The 18,538-nt window shown below is 34.4% G+C and overlaps 1 protein-coding gene across 1 annotated transcript; it reads left to right on the top strand.

The window, feature by feature from the left end:
• The first annotated feature begins 617 nt into the window (after positions 1–617).
• LOC128158170 (heat shock protein 70 B2-like) lies at positions 618–2,846 on the top strand. The gene has a single exon (XM_052820926.1). It carries the CDS (start codon positions 703–705, stop codon positions 2,605–2,607), a length of 1,905 nt encoding a protein of 634 aa, XP_052676886.1. The 5' UTR covers positions 618–702; the 3' UTR covers positions 2,608–2,846.
• The last annotated feature ends 15,692 nt before the right edge of the window (positions 2,847–18,538 follow it).

Genomic DNA, 18,538 nt, shown 5'->3' with positions numbered 1-18,538 from the left:
TTTTAGATTGATGACAATAAAAAGAAGTAAGAGAAATTAATGCGAATCTATATAGATTTTTTTAAAATGATATATAATATTGGGAAAAAAATGTATGTTGGTGCCTAAACGTCCTGCTACCGAATCATCGCGGCGCGAAACATCTCAAGGAATACAGAATATTTCACCGGCTAAAAATAGCCTAACTTAGACTTTGGACAAAAATTAGCATAATGCTCCCTCTCTCTCTCTCTCTCTAAGGAGGGGATATATTCCTCAGTGTTTATTTTCTTTTTCTTGCTAAATTTAGATGAAGTACTATGTATTTTGATAACAAATGCAGAGGGGGGACGTAAGTGTTCTCTCTCTCTCTCTCTCTCTCTCTCTCTCTCTCTGAATGGGGGGGGGGGGGGGGTCTTTGCGTAACGTTTATTCTCTTGCTAAATTTAGATTAAAATCGAGGTTTCGGGAACTTTCGAGTATTATGTATTTCGATAACAAATACAGAGGGGTCACGAAAACTTCTATCTTTTCGGAAAAACTCTAAATTTACCCACACTACATATACATCATCAGAAAGTTCGGGAAAACATATTTTCTAGTGCAATCTCGAATTTTCCTCAGTTGTATTTATAAGTGTGCGACTGGTGTGTCTAGCATTGGCGGAATAAAAATTAATAGCATAAGATTAAAGTCGAGGAAACGCGCACTCAAACGACGAAAATGCCCAAGAAATCGCCTGCGATTGGAATAGATTTGGGAACGACATTTTCATGTGTTGGAGTTTTTCAGCACGGTAAAGTGGAGATAATTGCAAATGATCAAGGCAATCGAACGACTCCCAGTTACGTTGCATTCACAGACACGGAAAGATTGATAGGTGATGCAGCAAAAAATCAAGTGGCTTTGAATGCCAGCAATACTATATTTGACGCTAAACGACTAATTGGTCGCAAGTTTACAGATGAAAGTGTCCAATCCGATATGAAACACTGGCCATTTAAAGTTGTAAATGATGGCGGGAAACCCAAGTTGGAGGTGGAATATAAAGGGGAAAGAAAGAAATTTACGCCAGAGGAGATAAGCTCCATGGTACTCACCAAGATGAAGGAGACGGCGGAAGCTTTTCTGGGACAACCTGTTAGAGAAGCTGTTGTCACAGTTCCAGCTTACTTCAATAATTCCCAGAGAGAAGCTACCAAAGACGCTGGTGTAATTGCAGGTTTGAAAGTTTTGCGAATCATTAATGAGCCTACTGCAGCAGCGCTTGCATATGGACTGGACAAAAACATTAGTGGTGAGAAAAATGTGTTGATCTTTGATCTTGGTGGAGGAACTTTTGATGTTTCGATTCTACGGATAGATGAGGGATCAATATTTGAGGTCTTGTCCACTGCTGGTGATACGCATTTAGGCGGAGAGGATTTTGATCACAGAATGGTGGATCATTTTGTTCAAGAATTTAAGCGCAAGTACAATAAAGATATTTCGAAAAATCAGAGAGCTCTCAGGCGTCTAAGATCTGCATGTGAGCGCGCTAAGAGAACACTCTCAAATAGTTCTGAGGCAAACATTGAAGTGGATTCATTATATGAGGGGACTGATTTTTACAGTAAAATTTCTCGTGCTCGCTTTGAGGAGTTGTGTGCCGATTTGTTCCGAAGTACTCTAGAACCTGTAGAAAAAGCGTTAAGAGATGCAAAGCTAGACAAATCCAAAGTCCATGAAGTTGTCCTGGTTGGCGGATCAACTCGGATCCCAAAAATCCAAAAGCTACTACAAGATTTCATGGGTGGAAAAGAACTCAATAAATCAATCAATCCTGATGAAGCTGTTGCATATGGGGCAGCTGTACAAGCAGCCATTTTGACTGGTGATGAGCATGAAACAATCAAGGATGTTCTTCTGGTTGATGTTACACCGCTGTCTCTTGGTATTGAAACAGCAGGAGGAGTGATGACTAAATTGATAGAACGAAATACAAAAATCCCAACTAAAGCATCACAGATTTTTACTACATATGCAGACAACCAGCCAGGAGTCTCCATTCAAGTATTTGAAGGGGAGCGTGCTATGACCAAAGACAACAATAAACTAGGAACATTTGAATTGAACGGAATACCACCTGCACCCCGAGGAGTTCCTCAGATAGAAGTTGAATTTAACATTGATGCTAATGGTATCATGAATGTATCTGCTATGGACAAAAGTACAGGAAAATCCAACAAAATAACCATTACCAATGACAAAGGCCGTCTGAGTAAGGCTGATATAGACAGAATGGTGAATGAAGCAGAGAAATTCAAAGAGGAAGATGAAAAACAGCGACAGAAAATAACCAGTCGAAATCAGCTGGAATCCTACATCTTCAGTGTGAAACAGGCCACTGAGAATGCAGGCGAGAAACTGCAACCAGGTGACAAAGAAACCATATCGAAAACCTGCAGTGAAGCCTTGTCGTGGCTGGATAGCAATTCACTTGCTGATCAAGAAGAATTTGAATTCAAACTGAAAGAAGTGCAGAAGATCTGTTCTCCTATTATGGCCAAACTTCATCAAAGTGCTTCCGGAGGTCAAAATACTAGTGCCTCTAATGGTCAAGGACCTACAGTGGAGGAAATGGATTAGGAATTTATTGTAAGACCAGACAATAAGTTTACAGTGAGTGATTGAGTGTTAACTGCTTTAAAAACTGAACACATATTTTATACATTTTCTTCAGTCCATTGATGTTTTTATGATGTATATATATAAATGCATTAAATGAAGCATTATATTTTGAAATTTTCTGAAGTCTGCATCAATACTTAATTGTGCTATATGTGTAGTTCTATGTTCATGTTATTATTAAATGTACTGAAAAAGTACCCAGTACATGTTTTATTTATTCTGAAAATATGAATGTGATAATATATTCTAATTATTTGTTTTTCAAGACTTCTTAGAAAATGACCCAGTTGGACAAATCATAAGATAACTTGTAAATTGAAAAATATACATATAGTACCAATACCACCTTAATCCCACACAAAAAATGACTAATACGATATCCACAAACCTGATCCTTTAATCTCATCTAGCCTTAAAATTGTAATATTGCAATGCTTTCTGTGGTGATTCTTATGGGTATAAATGTAGGATCCATGTTATGAGGTGACTGGTATGTTCATTTATTTTCTGCAATGTTAACTACCGTCATAGACTGTATGAGTCACCAAATGAAGCATTTTACTGTTCAGTATTACATCTATTCAAAATGATCAGGTCTCGATAGCTTGGTGTTTACAGTGTTGGCACAGTAACGTAGACACGCTGGGTTTGAATCCCTGTTTCACCACCTGGTATTAAAGTTTAAAATTGTATAACTTTTAAAATGATTTTTCGGATTCGAATAAATTTTGAAGTTGTTTAATAAACTGACTGACATACACATACAGAGCTGTACATATGACAGGCAGCAAGTGAACAGAAAAGTTTTCATGAACCAGATGAAATAATATATCAATTGTACAGTAATAGTTTGTAAAACTAATCCATGGGTTTACTAGAGTGAACCCAAAGTAAACCCAGAGTGGATACAAGGATTAAACCTAATCGGAAGTATACCCATGAAAGCAGACACTACATGTAAATTCAGAATAAACAAGGGGCAGTTCCAGTACAGGCAGTAAGATGGTAAGATAAAAACAGGTCTGCTTCACACTTCAGTGCGTACAGTTGACCCCAAAAGCAATTATCGAGTAAACCAGGAGTACACCCAAAGTAAACCAGGAGTGGATCCAAATTTTCAAAAAGTAAACCCAAAGTAAACCCGAATTTTAGTTGGGGTTTACTCTGGTGTTAGGTTGGGTCTGATCAGTACTGTAACTGATGCCCCACACTATTTCAAATTTTTACCTTGTGTGTATAGAAAAATAGTTTGATTTGATTTAATATTTTATTATTATTAGTTACTGACTGATATAAATTTTTTTATATTTTTTCCTAATTTTAATAACTGGGATTTCCAAAGGAAAATATGGTTATTGAAATGGGGAAAATGGCTCATGGGTGGGAGGATCCCAAATAAAATAAATACACCAATTGTACAGAAAACTTTTCCTACATTTTTCAAGATAGAAAGTATTGTTTTGCTGATGTTGCACATACCAGTATATCAGAGATGTGCATATTACTTGGATATTGATTTAACATATTTGTGAAAAAATTCAGCTGTTGAGCTTATTTAATCAGTTTTTGGCAAAATATTGTATATAGAATAACTCCTCTTACAGTTTTTAAGATAGAGAGTTTTTGTTTTTCATATTTTTGTGAAAAATACCAGCTGTTGAACTTGTGTCATTTTTTGGCATAATAATGCATATATAGGGTACCCCATTTCTCTGGATGGGTAGTGTTTATCAATTTAGGGTAGACAAATAGATTATGGGTAATGTTCACACAAAAGAAAACCCAGTTTGCTGTCACATTGACAGCTTAATTTTCCCTTGTTTCAAATTTTAAAAAAATTATTACAAGTATGATGTAGATGATAATAGCATGACTGTCCTGTTAGACATATAATAAAGATTTTGAAGGGTTAGTGGTGTCAGTGAGTTTATCTTTGTATTGTCTTTTGTCACACTGGCTGTGAGATATGAAGAAGGACCTTTTGAACAATTTGATTTTAAATCGGTAGTTCCTGGGTAAAATCCTTAAGTCCTGTGATTCTTGTTAAACCTACAAAAATCAGAAACAGACTTTTTTTCAACTTTTTTAATGCCCCATCAATATAATAAATCACTAAGTTTAGTGCCAGGGTTGGGGAACACTGGTGTCATTTAACTTACAATTTTACTTACATCCAACATATTGAGAAAACATTAAACAGGGTTTGACATTAAGTTTTTTAGTTACTAGACCAGTCGGGCTACCTCAGCAATTTTTCACTAGCCCTGACTCTTTTACTACTAGCCCTGACCAAGTTTGACAAAAATAAACTAAAAGTAATGACAAACATAAAATATTAAATACCTGTTTCTATTTAATTGTATTGGTTTATCTTTACCAATAATGAATCATTCAAACACTATTTAAGATTTAATTTTATTCAAACTGTACTAATAATGATACAAGTATTCAATGGTTGACCAGGGACCAACAAACCTTTAGGGAGACTTTACTTCTCCTTAACAGAGAAACATGGAGGAGTTTGAGAAATCGGGGAGACTTTCATTACTTGACAATGGCATAACAATATATAATCATGATAATGATGATATACACAGATTTAAACTTTAATAATTTAAATTAGATTAGAAACAAGTCATTATGATTAAAAAATAAAACAAATTATAAAAATTGAAAAAAAATTTATCAAGTTTATCTAATTGAAATTATTTGATGTATTCATATATTTTATGCTATATAGATCAAATGTTTTGTAATTGTGTTAACTAAAATGACAAATAAAACCAGTCTCTGTTTTTAGTGTATTTTGGTGGCATTAGTCCAACCCAACCATTATGTTGAGGATTTAGATTTTTTAAAAAGATATTATGACTGTAAACAAAGGGTTTATGATTATTTTAGCATACATTTGGCAGTGTTATTAGTTAATTACAAGTTACCAACAAATTCACTGTTAAACAGAGGACGACTGTATTCATAAATGAACAAGTGTAGAAAATGCAGAACACTATTCAAGGAGTCAGCAAAACTCCACCATCTTATAGAGAATATACTTTTCAAACACATACTGGGTATTTTTGTAATATTTTAGCAAGAAATTAAATTAGTTTAGGAGGCTGGAAGGTCAACAAATTAACTATCAGATGTTCTTAAATTTTATGACATGAATTGCTAAGCTATAAACTATAATGTAATAAAGAAAAAATCCATATATTTTACCCTTTAAATTTGGATATTTTTCTATATTTTTACATGGAGCGTTCCTTTTAGGGGATCAATATAGTCTAAACATAGGTAATCACAGGTTACAAACCTCACCGAGACGAGGCATCACCCTTATGAGACATCACCTTTATGAGACCACCTTTATCATATTATATGAAAATCATACTTTATGATCTTGGATATTCATGGATTCTGTTTTGACACAAAATCATATATCATCTGTTAAAAAATTATATGAATTAATCATATGTTCAAATGTTAGTCAATATAATAATATAAAATTAAACATTGCATCTCATACTTACAATATATATCATATAATACAATAAAATACTGTAATAAACAAAGATGATATTGTAAATATGAAATGACATTGTATTGTGTTAAACTTTATTGTATTTGATCACATACTACAACATCATTATATATAATACAATATTGTATTATATGATACATTGTTATACTTTCATGTTAAATACTGAAATCTGATTGGTTAGGACGCAGTTAATAATATTTACTATTACCCTCAGCGTTAGCAGTGCACTTGGCAACGGGTAACATTAAAAAATGTTACATGCGCGAAAATGATGCGCGTACGGTTCGCTGTAGAATTCACGTTATTCATATATAAAAGCTGTAAAATTTTCTTAAAAATTTTAAAAAAGACATTCAGTATAACAAAATAAATAGTGCCTGTTTGGGAGGATAACAGTTGAAATTGACACATTTGCTCGGGGTGTCAATTTCAACTGTTACCCTCCCAAACAGGCACTATTTATATAATATCATATAACATAATACATCATAACATTGAAACATATCATATTATACAAATATTGACTGGGGTTGAGGGCAACATTGATTATATTAGCCCCCGAGGGACGAAATATTGCCCGACGCGAAGCGGAGGGCAATATTTTCGTCCCAAGGGGGCTAATATAATCAATGTTGCCCGAAAACACAGTCCACATTTGTTTTGTTATATGAAGAAACAAACCAAAATTTAAGAAATGAACTTAAAACAAATCGCCGTAATTTTCTCAGCTGAACAAAGAATTCACGAATTCAATTTTGTGCAAAGTTCATTTCCAAAATTTCCTCAGCATCAAACGGCCACTGGTGAAATTCCGCTGACCGTAAGAATTAACATACAGATGTTCTACCTGATTTTACTTCAGAGTAATTCGCAAATCCTTATATCCGTTATGATAGCAAACCATTGCATTGCGCGTCCGTTGTTTACTTGCCTTGACTGACTGTCTATTATGACCTCACCTTGTTTTGGAGTCGCGAAGAGTTATTCGCGTCATCGTTTACAAATCAACAAATCAGAGGCGATTTTTTGAAATAGAGGGAATGTTCTCTAGATATTATTCCTAGCTGGTCAATATCAAAAAAATATTGACCGGTCAATACTTTTCGGACGAGCTAATATTACAATTATTGACTATTTGTCTATATAGAGTTATATAGTGAGAAAATACTACTGAATATAACAATATATTGTATAATATAGTATAATATTGTATTGTATGATATTGTATAATATTTGATACATAATATGATATTGTATCATATGATACAATATAATTTGATACAACTTTGTATCATATCAAATGATACAATATAATGTGATAAAGTAAAATATTATAAAATACAATATTATATTATAAATATTGTATCATATAATACAATAATATATCATATAAACCAATATATTATACAATATAGTATGATACGATAATATATAATATTACAATATCATATGATACAATTTCATTTGATATAATTGTATATTACAGAAACCAATATCACATTATATTATATCATATGATACAAAATTATAGATACAATATAATATGATATGATATTGTATCATTATATACATTACTATACAGAACAATATCATGATACAATATCATATCATAAAATATCAAAAAAATTGATACAACACATATTGTATCATTTAACTTTTTACAATATAACATATGATATTATATTGTATCATATTAAACAATTGTGTTTCATATCATACAGTACTTTATCATAGGAATCATGTTATATCATTTAACAACAACCACATCTTTCTATCAAGCAGGTTTAACGTAGCTCGCGGGTTTGCTGACGTCACAATAGGAATCGACATAAAGAGTTGACGTCATAATAAACTCATACATTCTTCTTTTTTTTAAATGACAAATGAGATATTTAGAGTTTAAAAGGAAATACTTCAAAAAGCCTAAATGCAGTATATTAATGTTTATACAAACATTTATAATATCAAGTGCTGAAATTTAAAAAAAAAAAAAAGATGTCACATACATTATCACATTTTCTTCTATAAAGTAAGAATTTACATTGGAACTCTTCCATTTAAAATCATGTTTTAAAACAGACAAGTTAATTAATTGAACCGTATGCATTAACTTGTTTTTTTGTTTGATTTTTTTTACAATTATTGCTTCCGTAATTTTAACTACCGATCAAATTTTTAAAAATTCTTTTGGCCTTATTATGTCAATAGTTGCCTGGCATTTTTTTTGGCATTGATTGACTCAGAATTTCATAAAAACAAAAATAGCAATTTTCTGTATCTTAAATAACAGCCTTACATTAATTGCATTTGTGCATTTGATAACATTCACAATAGTGTCTTATTAGTATGTACAAGTTCTAAAATGTGTTAATCAGCTAGTTTTGCCAATGAATTCATTTCAATTTTTGGGTTCTCAGACGTAAGGAAGTGATGACGTCGGGCTAACGTCGTAATGAAAATATAAGGTTTTGACAAATCTTTTAAATCTTTAAAGTTGTTTTGCCAAAAATTGACCAAGAACACATACTGATTATTTTTTATGAATCGATTCACAATTATCTCCTCTGTTATTGTGCTGAGTATGATTGATTTCGTCTGAATCGTTTAAAAGTTTGGAGCATAGTTTTGTAATGCGTTTCTCGACTAATATGTGCATTTTACTATATATTTCATTGAAATGGCATTGATTAATTTTATCAATGATACTGTATTTGAAACACAATAACATTATTACCGCGCAGACGAATCTCAAATAAATTTTAGAAATAAAACTCTGAAACCTATGGATCACGTGGACAAATTTTTAAGGTAGGTTTTCTCACAAGCAGGTAAACCCGCGAGCTACCTTAAATGAGGTAGGAGATTTCTTTAGCATCCTTGATAATGGAGATCAGGCTCTGCATCTGAAGCAACCTCTGCGTTTCATTTATAATATAGTTAAATCAACTTTGCAAGCTTTCATCTATAAAACATGTGACCTGTTCCAAAAAACTAAACCTCATCCAACATCCGTAACCTATGGCTCAGATTCAGCATTCAAGCCTGTCAGGTGCATCAGTATCATAAGACGCATCACCCATGCAAGTTTGGTGAAGTTAGGACCAGTAATAACTAAAATATCATCATCAGAGGGCACCACCAATTAAAACCTTACCCTCCTCCAGCATCCGCAACCTATGGCTCAAATTCAGCATCCATGCCTATCATGTGCATCTGTATCATAAGACACACCATCCATTCAAGTTTGGTGAAGTTAGGACCTGTAATAATTAAGATATATTTTTTAAGCATCCTTGATAATGGAGATCAAGCTCTGCATCTGAAGCTTCCTCTGCGATTCATTCATATTACAGTTTAATCAACTATGCAAGTTTGAAATAGTACTATTATCTATGTAACATGTGACCTGTTAAAAAAAACTTAACCTTAACCAGCATCCAAAACCTATGGCTCAGACTCAGCATTCAAGCCTGTCAGGTGCATCAATATCATAGAACGCACCATCTGGTGAAGTTAGGACAAGTAATAACTAAGATATCATCATCAGAGGGCACCTGTTTCAAAAACTTTAACCTGCTCCAAAAACCCTAACCTCCTCCAGCATCCGAAACCTATAGCTCAGATTCAGCACTCAAGCCTGTCTGGTGGATCAGTATCATAAGACACACCATCCATGCAAGTTTGGTGAAGTTAGGACCAGGAGTAACTTAGATATTGCTATCAAAGGGCACCTGCAACAAAAACTTTAACCTGCTCCAAAAACCTTAAGCTCCTTCAGCATCTGAAATTTAGGACCCAGATTCAGCATCCAAGTCTTTCAAGTCCACAAGTAGGTCCAGATGCATCATCCATGCAAGTTTGGTGAAGATAGGACAAGTAATAGCTTAGATTCAGGACCTGCAACAAAAACTTTAACCAGGTCCAGACGCCGACGCCGAGGGTATAGCATAAGCTCCCCCCGACTTCGTCTCGGTGAGCTAAAAATGGCCATTTTTAAATCTCAGAAAATCATCTCTATTCCCATTTTAACATTATTTAGCTTAATTTACCAAAACACCATATTTTAACCCAGAATGGGAATTGCACCCAAATCTCTCTTTACAGAGCGCTTTACTTTTAAGCTATCTAGGTTTATGATCATGGTGTTTTGGTGTGGTTTTAATATTCTGGATGCCTCTTTTTGTAAAAACATTTGGTGAGCATCAGATTGAGCTAGCGCCCCCCCCCCCCCCCCCCCCCAATTACTAGACTGATGCCTGGACATGAAACATAAACTGTAAATATGAATCATCTGTTAGCAGTTACAATCGGGATTGCTCGACGGCTCATGTTATATATTGAGCATTGCAGTTCTCAAGATTATCAACTATTCATATAAATATATAATTATATCTATCTACCGAGTGTGATTCTCTCTATTTCTCATGAAAACTTATAGTTAATTCATAGCTCTCTAGAAACTCACAGGACTCAAATCTACATGCTCCGTTTATTGATTTGTCGAAACCAACAGCAATAACTGCAGAAAAAATTTACATTACTAATTACTAAGGATGCTTTCACACAAGTTTACAGACCCTGACACGTGCTACTACACCTCTAAAACAAACCCTACCATTACAAGCAAGAAACAAACCATGCTATTCGCAAAGTTAACCGTACCATTTACAAAGCAAACCATACCGTTCACAATGCGAACCATACCGTTCAAAAAGCGTACAGAACCAACCTGTTTAACTGTTGTAGTAGCACATTTCAGGGATATTCAATACACAGAAATTATATCTGGTATTGTTTGCTACAAGAAACTTTATAAATTGCAAAAATTACTAAAAGTTTCCCCATTTTTGCAAATTTTGTAACACGCAAAAATAAAAGCAACAACCTGGATATGCAGTAGTTTTCCAAAAGAAGACTTTTAAAGATTTTTCCCTACATAATTTATGTTAAAATTTTACCCCCATTGCACCACCCTTACCCAAGATCCTGATTTGTACACACTTAAATCTACAATACCTGTGAAAGCTTCCACACAAGTAACAGCTTTTCTGGTTTTTGACAAGATTTTTATAGATTTTTCTCTATATATTCTTAAGCAAAAATTAAACCCCAAATGTCGCTCCACCCTACCGATGGGATCATATTTGAACAAACTTGAATCTACACTACCTAAAGGCTTTCACACAAGTTACAGCTTTTCTGGGTATATGATTTTTCAGAAGATTTTTTAAGAATAATAACAAATTTTCCATAATTCTAAATCATCTACCCTTTTAATTGGGGACATCATCAGGCCTTTTATTTGAACAAACTTATAAGGCCTTCCCAAAAGGATGCTTTATGACAAGTTTTGTTGAAATTGACCCAGTGGTTCTTGAGAAGATGAAAACATAAAAAGTTAACAATGATAACGACAAACAACAGACAAGTTTTTATGAGAAAGGATCACTTGAGCAGGTGAGCTAAAAAAATCGTTCACATGCCTAGTGAACAATACTTACAAATTTTGGAGAGCAAACTATGTCACTTGGGCTAGACATTGGAAATCTGGAACAAAATCTTTCAGAGTCATCAGGAGCATAATCCAGGCTGCACTGGATTACTGACCAGGGATTCGGCCATCAAAGGAAAGGCAAGGGCCACATGAAGGGGACTTGAAATATGTCGTATGTCCCTTGGTCAGGTTGAGTCAAACACCTCTTGGGAAAGACCGAATGAGAACAATCTTTCTGTCCATTAACATTAACTCCTGCTCTTTCCCATGTGTCCCTATCAAAAGACAGGTAACAACTTGGCTAATAACTGTGATCAGAATTCAACACACGAGTCGCAGGTGTTGTAAGCTGGTTGACATTGAAATCAGGAGACAATGAGTCACCAAAGTGTATAGACATGCTTTGAAGCAGCATGTACAACAACATCTAGAACCCTGGGGTGACACCCGAAAACATAGACTGTGTACTCTGTCACTCAACTGTAATACTAAAATATCAAACTATCACAACACAATTGTATAAATTACCGGTTTATTACAAAATATAAAATCTACGCAGCACTGTTAAGGCTTACTATGAAAATATCAGCGGAATTAAACGTCAATAAAACGATGCATCTGTTATTACAAAATATTTATGTAAAGTTATTTTATCATGATGAAATGTAATATAAAAGGAAACAGTATAGTAAATGCTAACTTGTATGACACTTAGTGTGGTCCCCTGAATTGATAGTCACGTGACATGTGTTGATAATACTCCCAAATGGAGGTCATAAATAAATTTCAATATTACAAGGGCATACCCTTATCTGAATTAAAAATTTAAATGATAATTAAATTCTACTTTTCTGGTAGATTCTGAAAAGTGCTGCTGCTTTGTATTGAGTTTTCTTTTTATTAGAATAAATATCAAAGAAATGAGCTCCGGTTGGAATTTATATGACCTTCACTTAATACTTTACATATTTAATAGTTCATTCTATAGATTTTATCAAAGCAGCAGCACTTTTTAATGAATTAAACATTCCCTTAATTTATATCCAAAAGATCGTAATGATCTGTTAAGTGTATGACCTTGTAAAAAGCGGATTTATATAGGCTTCCCGATGTCAAACACAATGAATTTGTACAGTTAACACTCGAGAAAAAAAATTATACACGCTCTAAAAAAAAATCACATGCCGAATCAAAACAAGCATAATAGGTAGAATTTATTGGTATCGTTATTGTTTTAAGATTGTCTTCTGTTCATTTATAAAAAGTATTTTTCCATGTTAAAAAATTAATTGATCCGCCTCTCTACACAAAATATGCATCAAAATTTACAGTATGACGTCACATCAACAAGTGCACCGGGATCAGTCGGTTGTTTATATTTATTGTTGTTAGACTTATTTGACTACAATGTTGCACGCATAGGTAATTTTTAATCTAGTTTAATGTTTTCGTACCCATAACAATCGGATTATTACTTCAATTTTTAGCATTGTTGACGACTTGTTGTTTTGTGTGATGTCATAGTTAACATTTCCCGTACTTTCTGGTCAGCGCGACCACAAAGTAAACCTTAACAGTGCTGCGTATTCTGAGCCTGGCCACTTACAGAATGAGGCAAAACAAATGCCTAACAAATGTTGTATTTCAGTGGAATGAGCAACAAACAATGCTGTTTACTAAAGGAGATAAATTTACCTGGAGGGTTTGCTTGGAGGGGATGGCAGAACTTCTCTATGAAGGTATTGAAAGTAATGGTGCAGTCACACGATGGGATTTTCCATCAGATTTTCAATCGACTTGCTCAGGGATGTTGATTGGAGTCGATTGTTAAGGTGGTCACACAATACAATTTTACAATCGATTTTTGATTAATAAAACCTATTCAATATCTTTTTGTACGATAAAAGTTATTGTGACATCACAATGTGACGGATGCACTTCAGATTTTCAATCGACTTCAGACCTTGCTTTCGACTTTGGAGGTCACACGGTAGGTTTAAGTCAAAAGCGAATCGGATGAGAAAATCTGATGAAAAATCTGATGAAAAATCGTATTGTCTTACCGCACCTTAAGGCAAAAACCATCGATCTGTATAGCTCAGCAGGTTGGGATGAAGACACACTCTTCAAGGACAGGCTTTCCAAGGTCAAGTTGGCTCATTACCTAGATACTCGATTTGTCAGACAGTATAAGGAAATCTATAGAGATGTTAATTTTTAACAGTCATGTTCTGCAGAACAAAAGCAGATAAAAACCAAACTTTTTAATACATAAATTTGCTATCAATGCTGACCATGCATTTGCACAGTCCAGATCAATCAAGTGTACAACTTGTGTACTGGTGATAGACATAAGATAACAAGGGGCCCACAGGCCACATCGCTCACCTGAGCAACAATAGGCATGATAAAATCAGCTTCATGGAGTCATAGTACAAAATATCTGGTCAATGTGGTATAATACATGTAGATCCCATACAAAAAAATCTGTTTCCCCCTGGATATTCTCATATTTATAATCAAGTCCCTTTTCTAACAGGATGATTTTATAGTCATACCACATTCAACATTGCAGTTCTCAAAAAGACCCTTAACAATTGTTTATATACAGTATATAAACCTACATCAAACTCTGTACCCCTTGTGAGGCCCAATAATCGTCCAGGGGCCAAAGGTTAAACAAAGAATCAGCAATATATAAAAATGCTTGCATATAAGTAAAAGCATATATTATAATAACATTTCAGTTTTTGTGAATAATAAAAATGTTTTCCTTTGTACAACTGAATCCCCAATGTGGCCCCACACTACTCCTAAAGATTGTGATTTGAACAAATTTGAATCTACACTATCTGATGTTGCTTTCACTAAAGTTATAGCTTTTCTAGGCAAATGTTTTTTTAAGGAAAAGATATAAAGATATTTTTTTATATATTTTCTATATATTCCTATGTAAAAATTTGTTTCCCCCTCCCCTTGTGACCCCATCCTACCCCTCGAGAATCATGTATTGATTTGAACTTGAAAACTCACTACCTGACGATGCTTCCAAACAAGTTTCAGTTTTCCTGCCCAAATGGTTCTCGAGAAGAAAATTGTTAAAGATTTACTCTATATATTCCTATGTAAAAAGTCAATCCCCCCCATTCTGGCCCCACCGGACCCTCGAGGGTCATGATTTTTACAATTTTGAATTTTTTTATGCTTCCATACAAGTTTCAGCTTTCCTGGTAAAAATGCAACCCCCCATTGTGGCCTCACCCTACCCCCGCGGTTCATGATATTCACAACTTTGAATCTACACTATCTGAAGATGCTTCCATATAATATTCAGCTTTTCTGGCCAAATGACTCCTCAGAAGAATATTTTTAAAGATTTACTCTATATATTCTTTTGTAAAAATTTGACCCCCATTGTGGCCCCACCTTAACCCCGAGGGTCATGATTTTCACAACCTTGAATTAACGCCAGCTAAGGATGCTTCCACATAAGTTTCAACTTTCATTGCCAAATGGTTCTTTTAAAGATTTACTCTATATATTCCTACGTAAAACGTCGACCCCTATTCAAGGCTTCACCCTACCCCCGAGGGTCATGATTTTCACAACTTTGAATCTACACTACCCGAAAATGCTGTGAGGCCGAAGAATTGTCCTGGGGCCAAAGTCTTAACAATTATAAAGAATCATTTGGCTGATTAGTTTCTAAGAATAAGATTTTTAAATATTTACTCTACACATTCCTATGTAAAACTTTGACACCCCCCCCCCCCATTGTGGCCTAACCCTACTTACGGGGGTGTTATTATTATTACAGCTTTGAATCTACACTACTTGAGGATGCTTCAATACAAATTACAGCTTCCCTGGCTGTTTAGTTTTTGAGAAGAATATATTTAAAGATTTACTCTATATATTTCTATGTAAAACTGAGACCCTCCATTGTGGCCCCATCCTACCCCCAGAATCATGATTTTCACAATTTTTGAATCTACACTACCTGAGAATGCTTCTACAAAAGTTTCATCTTTCCTGGCCTAATGGTTCGTGAGAAGAAGATTTTTGAAAATTTCTTGAAATGTTCAATAATTCCTAATTATCTCCCTTTGCAAAAGGGCGTGGTCCTCAATTTTCACAACTTTGAATCCCCTTAGTCTATGGATGCTTTGTGTCAAGTTTGGTTGAAATTGTGGTCCTTAATTTTCACAACTTTGAATCCTCTTAGCCTATGGATGCTTTGTGTCAAGTTTGGTTGAAATTGGCCCTTTGGTTCTGGAGAAGATGTTGAAAGTGTGAAAAGTTTGCAGAAAGACAAAGAGATCAACGACAGACAAAATGTGATCAGAATAGCTCATTTGAGCTTTCAGCTCAGGTGAGCTAAAACCAAGAGGCCCATAGGCCTTATCAGTCACATGAGTAACTGCGGTGTGGCTTTTGCAATGTATATTCATGTGCATTATAATACAGGGCTAATGAAATTATTTTTTTTACATTCCAGGATTGTTTAATCCAATAAACTTTCTAAATTCTAAAAAAAAATATTAAAAAATTGTTGCATAACATACAGTGAAATAATTCAACAAATCTTAAGTACAATGTATAAAAAAAAATAATCGGTCGAAATTACACCATTCTACCCTATATAATCATTAGAGCCCTGTCCAAACACCAGAACCCCTGATCCAGGGGCCATAAAATTCATAATTTTGGGATAGGAATTCTTCCTCATCATAACTTCATATTGGTACTTATTTCATCGGATTAATACCTGTGAGCAGAGGAGAAGATTTTCAAAGAATTACTGCATTCATTTAGAGTCCCATTTTACACCAGAACGCTTGACCCAGGGGCCATGAAATTCACAATTTTGGAAGAGGGACTCTTCCTCATCATACATGTAACTACATACTTAGTTCATGTGCAGAATATTCAAGAGCAAAGGAGAAAATTTTCAAAGAATGACTGTATTCATTAAAAGCCCCTCCCCCCCAAAAATAAACAAGAACTCTGACCCAGGTGCCATGAAAATGACAATTTTGGAAGAGGCATTCTTCCTCATCATAACTACCGGTATATACTTTGTTTATTGGCTAAATACCCAGGAGCAAAGGAGAAGATATTTTAAGAATTAATGCATTTTCACTACCCTTACCTTCACAAGGTGCCATGAAATTCACAATTTTGAAAGAGGCATTATTCTTCAGCATAACTATGTACTTACTTTTTGGGCTTTATACCCTGGATAAGAGTAGAACATTATCAAAGAATTAATGTATTTTTACTACTGTAAAGGTATTATATTTATCGTGTACGATATTTGGAGAAAAAATGTCGATTTTCTTTGTGATTAATTCTTTCAAGTAACATTGATTATCAGCTGTTTTGTACAGACTACGTGAAATCTAAATAATATACTGTTTCCATGCTATTGGCAATAAATTTTTTTTATGTCATCTGCAACAGACAATCAAACACATGTGGCGGTTTATCGATAAAGGTAAGCAGATATAAAATTTTCACTTAAACTATATATGAATGATGAATATAAAGCTGAAGTACCGTAGTACGATCTCTTGAATTGATCTAACTTCCCAACTGTAGAACATTTGCAGTAAAAGACTTGCATTGAAAGTTTGACATTAAACTAAACTATTTTAATTTTAATAGATATAGCTGGGTAGCAATAAAAGTGTATTTTGAGGTCTTGTATTGTTGAATACTGTGCCTAGTATTAGTAACAAATGCATGCAACAAAAATCTCCTTCACTTATTTGGTGTAGAGATCCACCTTAAAGAATTAATGCATTTTCTCTGTATGATCATTACTGTGGAATCATTTAAATTCGAGGAGGTCAATTTTCGTGGATTGTGAATTTTTGCTTATTCATGGGGATGTAATTTCGTGGATGGCACATCTTTGTTACTGAAACTGAAAACTGGCACAGTTTTCAGTTTCAGTAACAAAGATAACTCTTTCTAACTTTGTTTTCATTGAGGATGTAAATTCGTGGGGAAGGGCTACCCACGAATACCACGAAAATTGAGCCACCACGAATTCTGAATAATGATTCTACAGTATAGCCCCACCCAAACACCACATAATCCCTGACACTGGGGCCATGAAATTCGCAATTTTTAAAGAGGCATTCTTCCTCATCATAACTATGTACTTAATTTATGGGCATAATACCCAGGAGCAGAGTAAAAGATTTTCAAAGCATTAATGAATTTTCACTATATTATCATCAGAGACCCGCCCTAAAACCAGAATAGGTGATCCAGGGGGCATGAAATTCACAATTTTGAAAGAGGCATTCATAACTATGTACTTAGTTCATTGGCTAAATACCCAGGAGCAGAGCAGAAGATTTTCAAAGAATCAATGCATTTTCACTATATATATTCATTAGAGCCCCACTCTACCACCAGAACCCCTGACCCTGGGGCCATGAATTTCACGATTTAGCTAAATAAGTGCTTATTACAATCATGCCAGCAGTTTGACTGTTTGATGTTCAGGAGTAAAGAAGAATATTTTTAAAGATTGCATTAATTTTGATTTTTGTTTAGCCCCATTCCTTGAGCTCCAAGGGGCAGGGCCATGAATTTCACCCAGGGGGCAGGGGCCATGAATTTCACAATTTTTACTCCCTTTCACCACAAGATGCTATAAGCCAAATTTGGTTGAAATTGGTTTAGTGGTTTCAGAGAAGAAGCTAAAAATGTTCAAAAGTTTAGATCGATGAATGACGCACCACAAACAACAATGGACAAAAAAAGATAGCAATAGGTCACCTGAGTGACTCAGGTGACTTAAACACAAGAAACAATTTTTAGAATGTAATACAAGAGAG

The sequence above is a fragment of the Crassostrea angulata genome, chromosome 8 (assembly GCF_025612915.1).
Source record: "Crassostrea angulata isolate pt1a10 chromosome 8, ASM2561291v2, whole genome shotgun sequence".
NCBI lineage: Eukaryota > Metazoa > Mollusca > Bivalvia > Ostreida > Ostreidae > Magallana > Magallana angulata.
The sequence above is the reverse complement of the archived record's forward strand: the minus strand, read 5'-3'. Positions and strand labels throughout refer to the sequence as shown.

What these genes read in the sequence shown, in the direction of transcription:
- LOC128158170 (XM_052820926.1), top strand. Translation starts at nt 703, where the DNA reads ATGCCCAAGAAATCGCCTGCGATTGGAATAGATTTGGGAACGACATTT.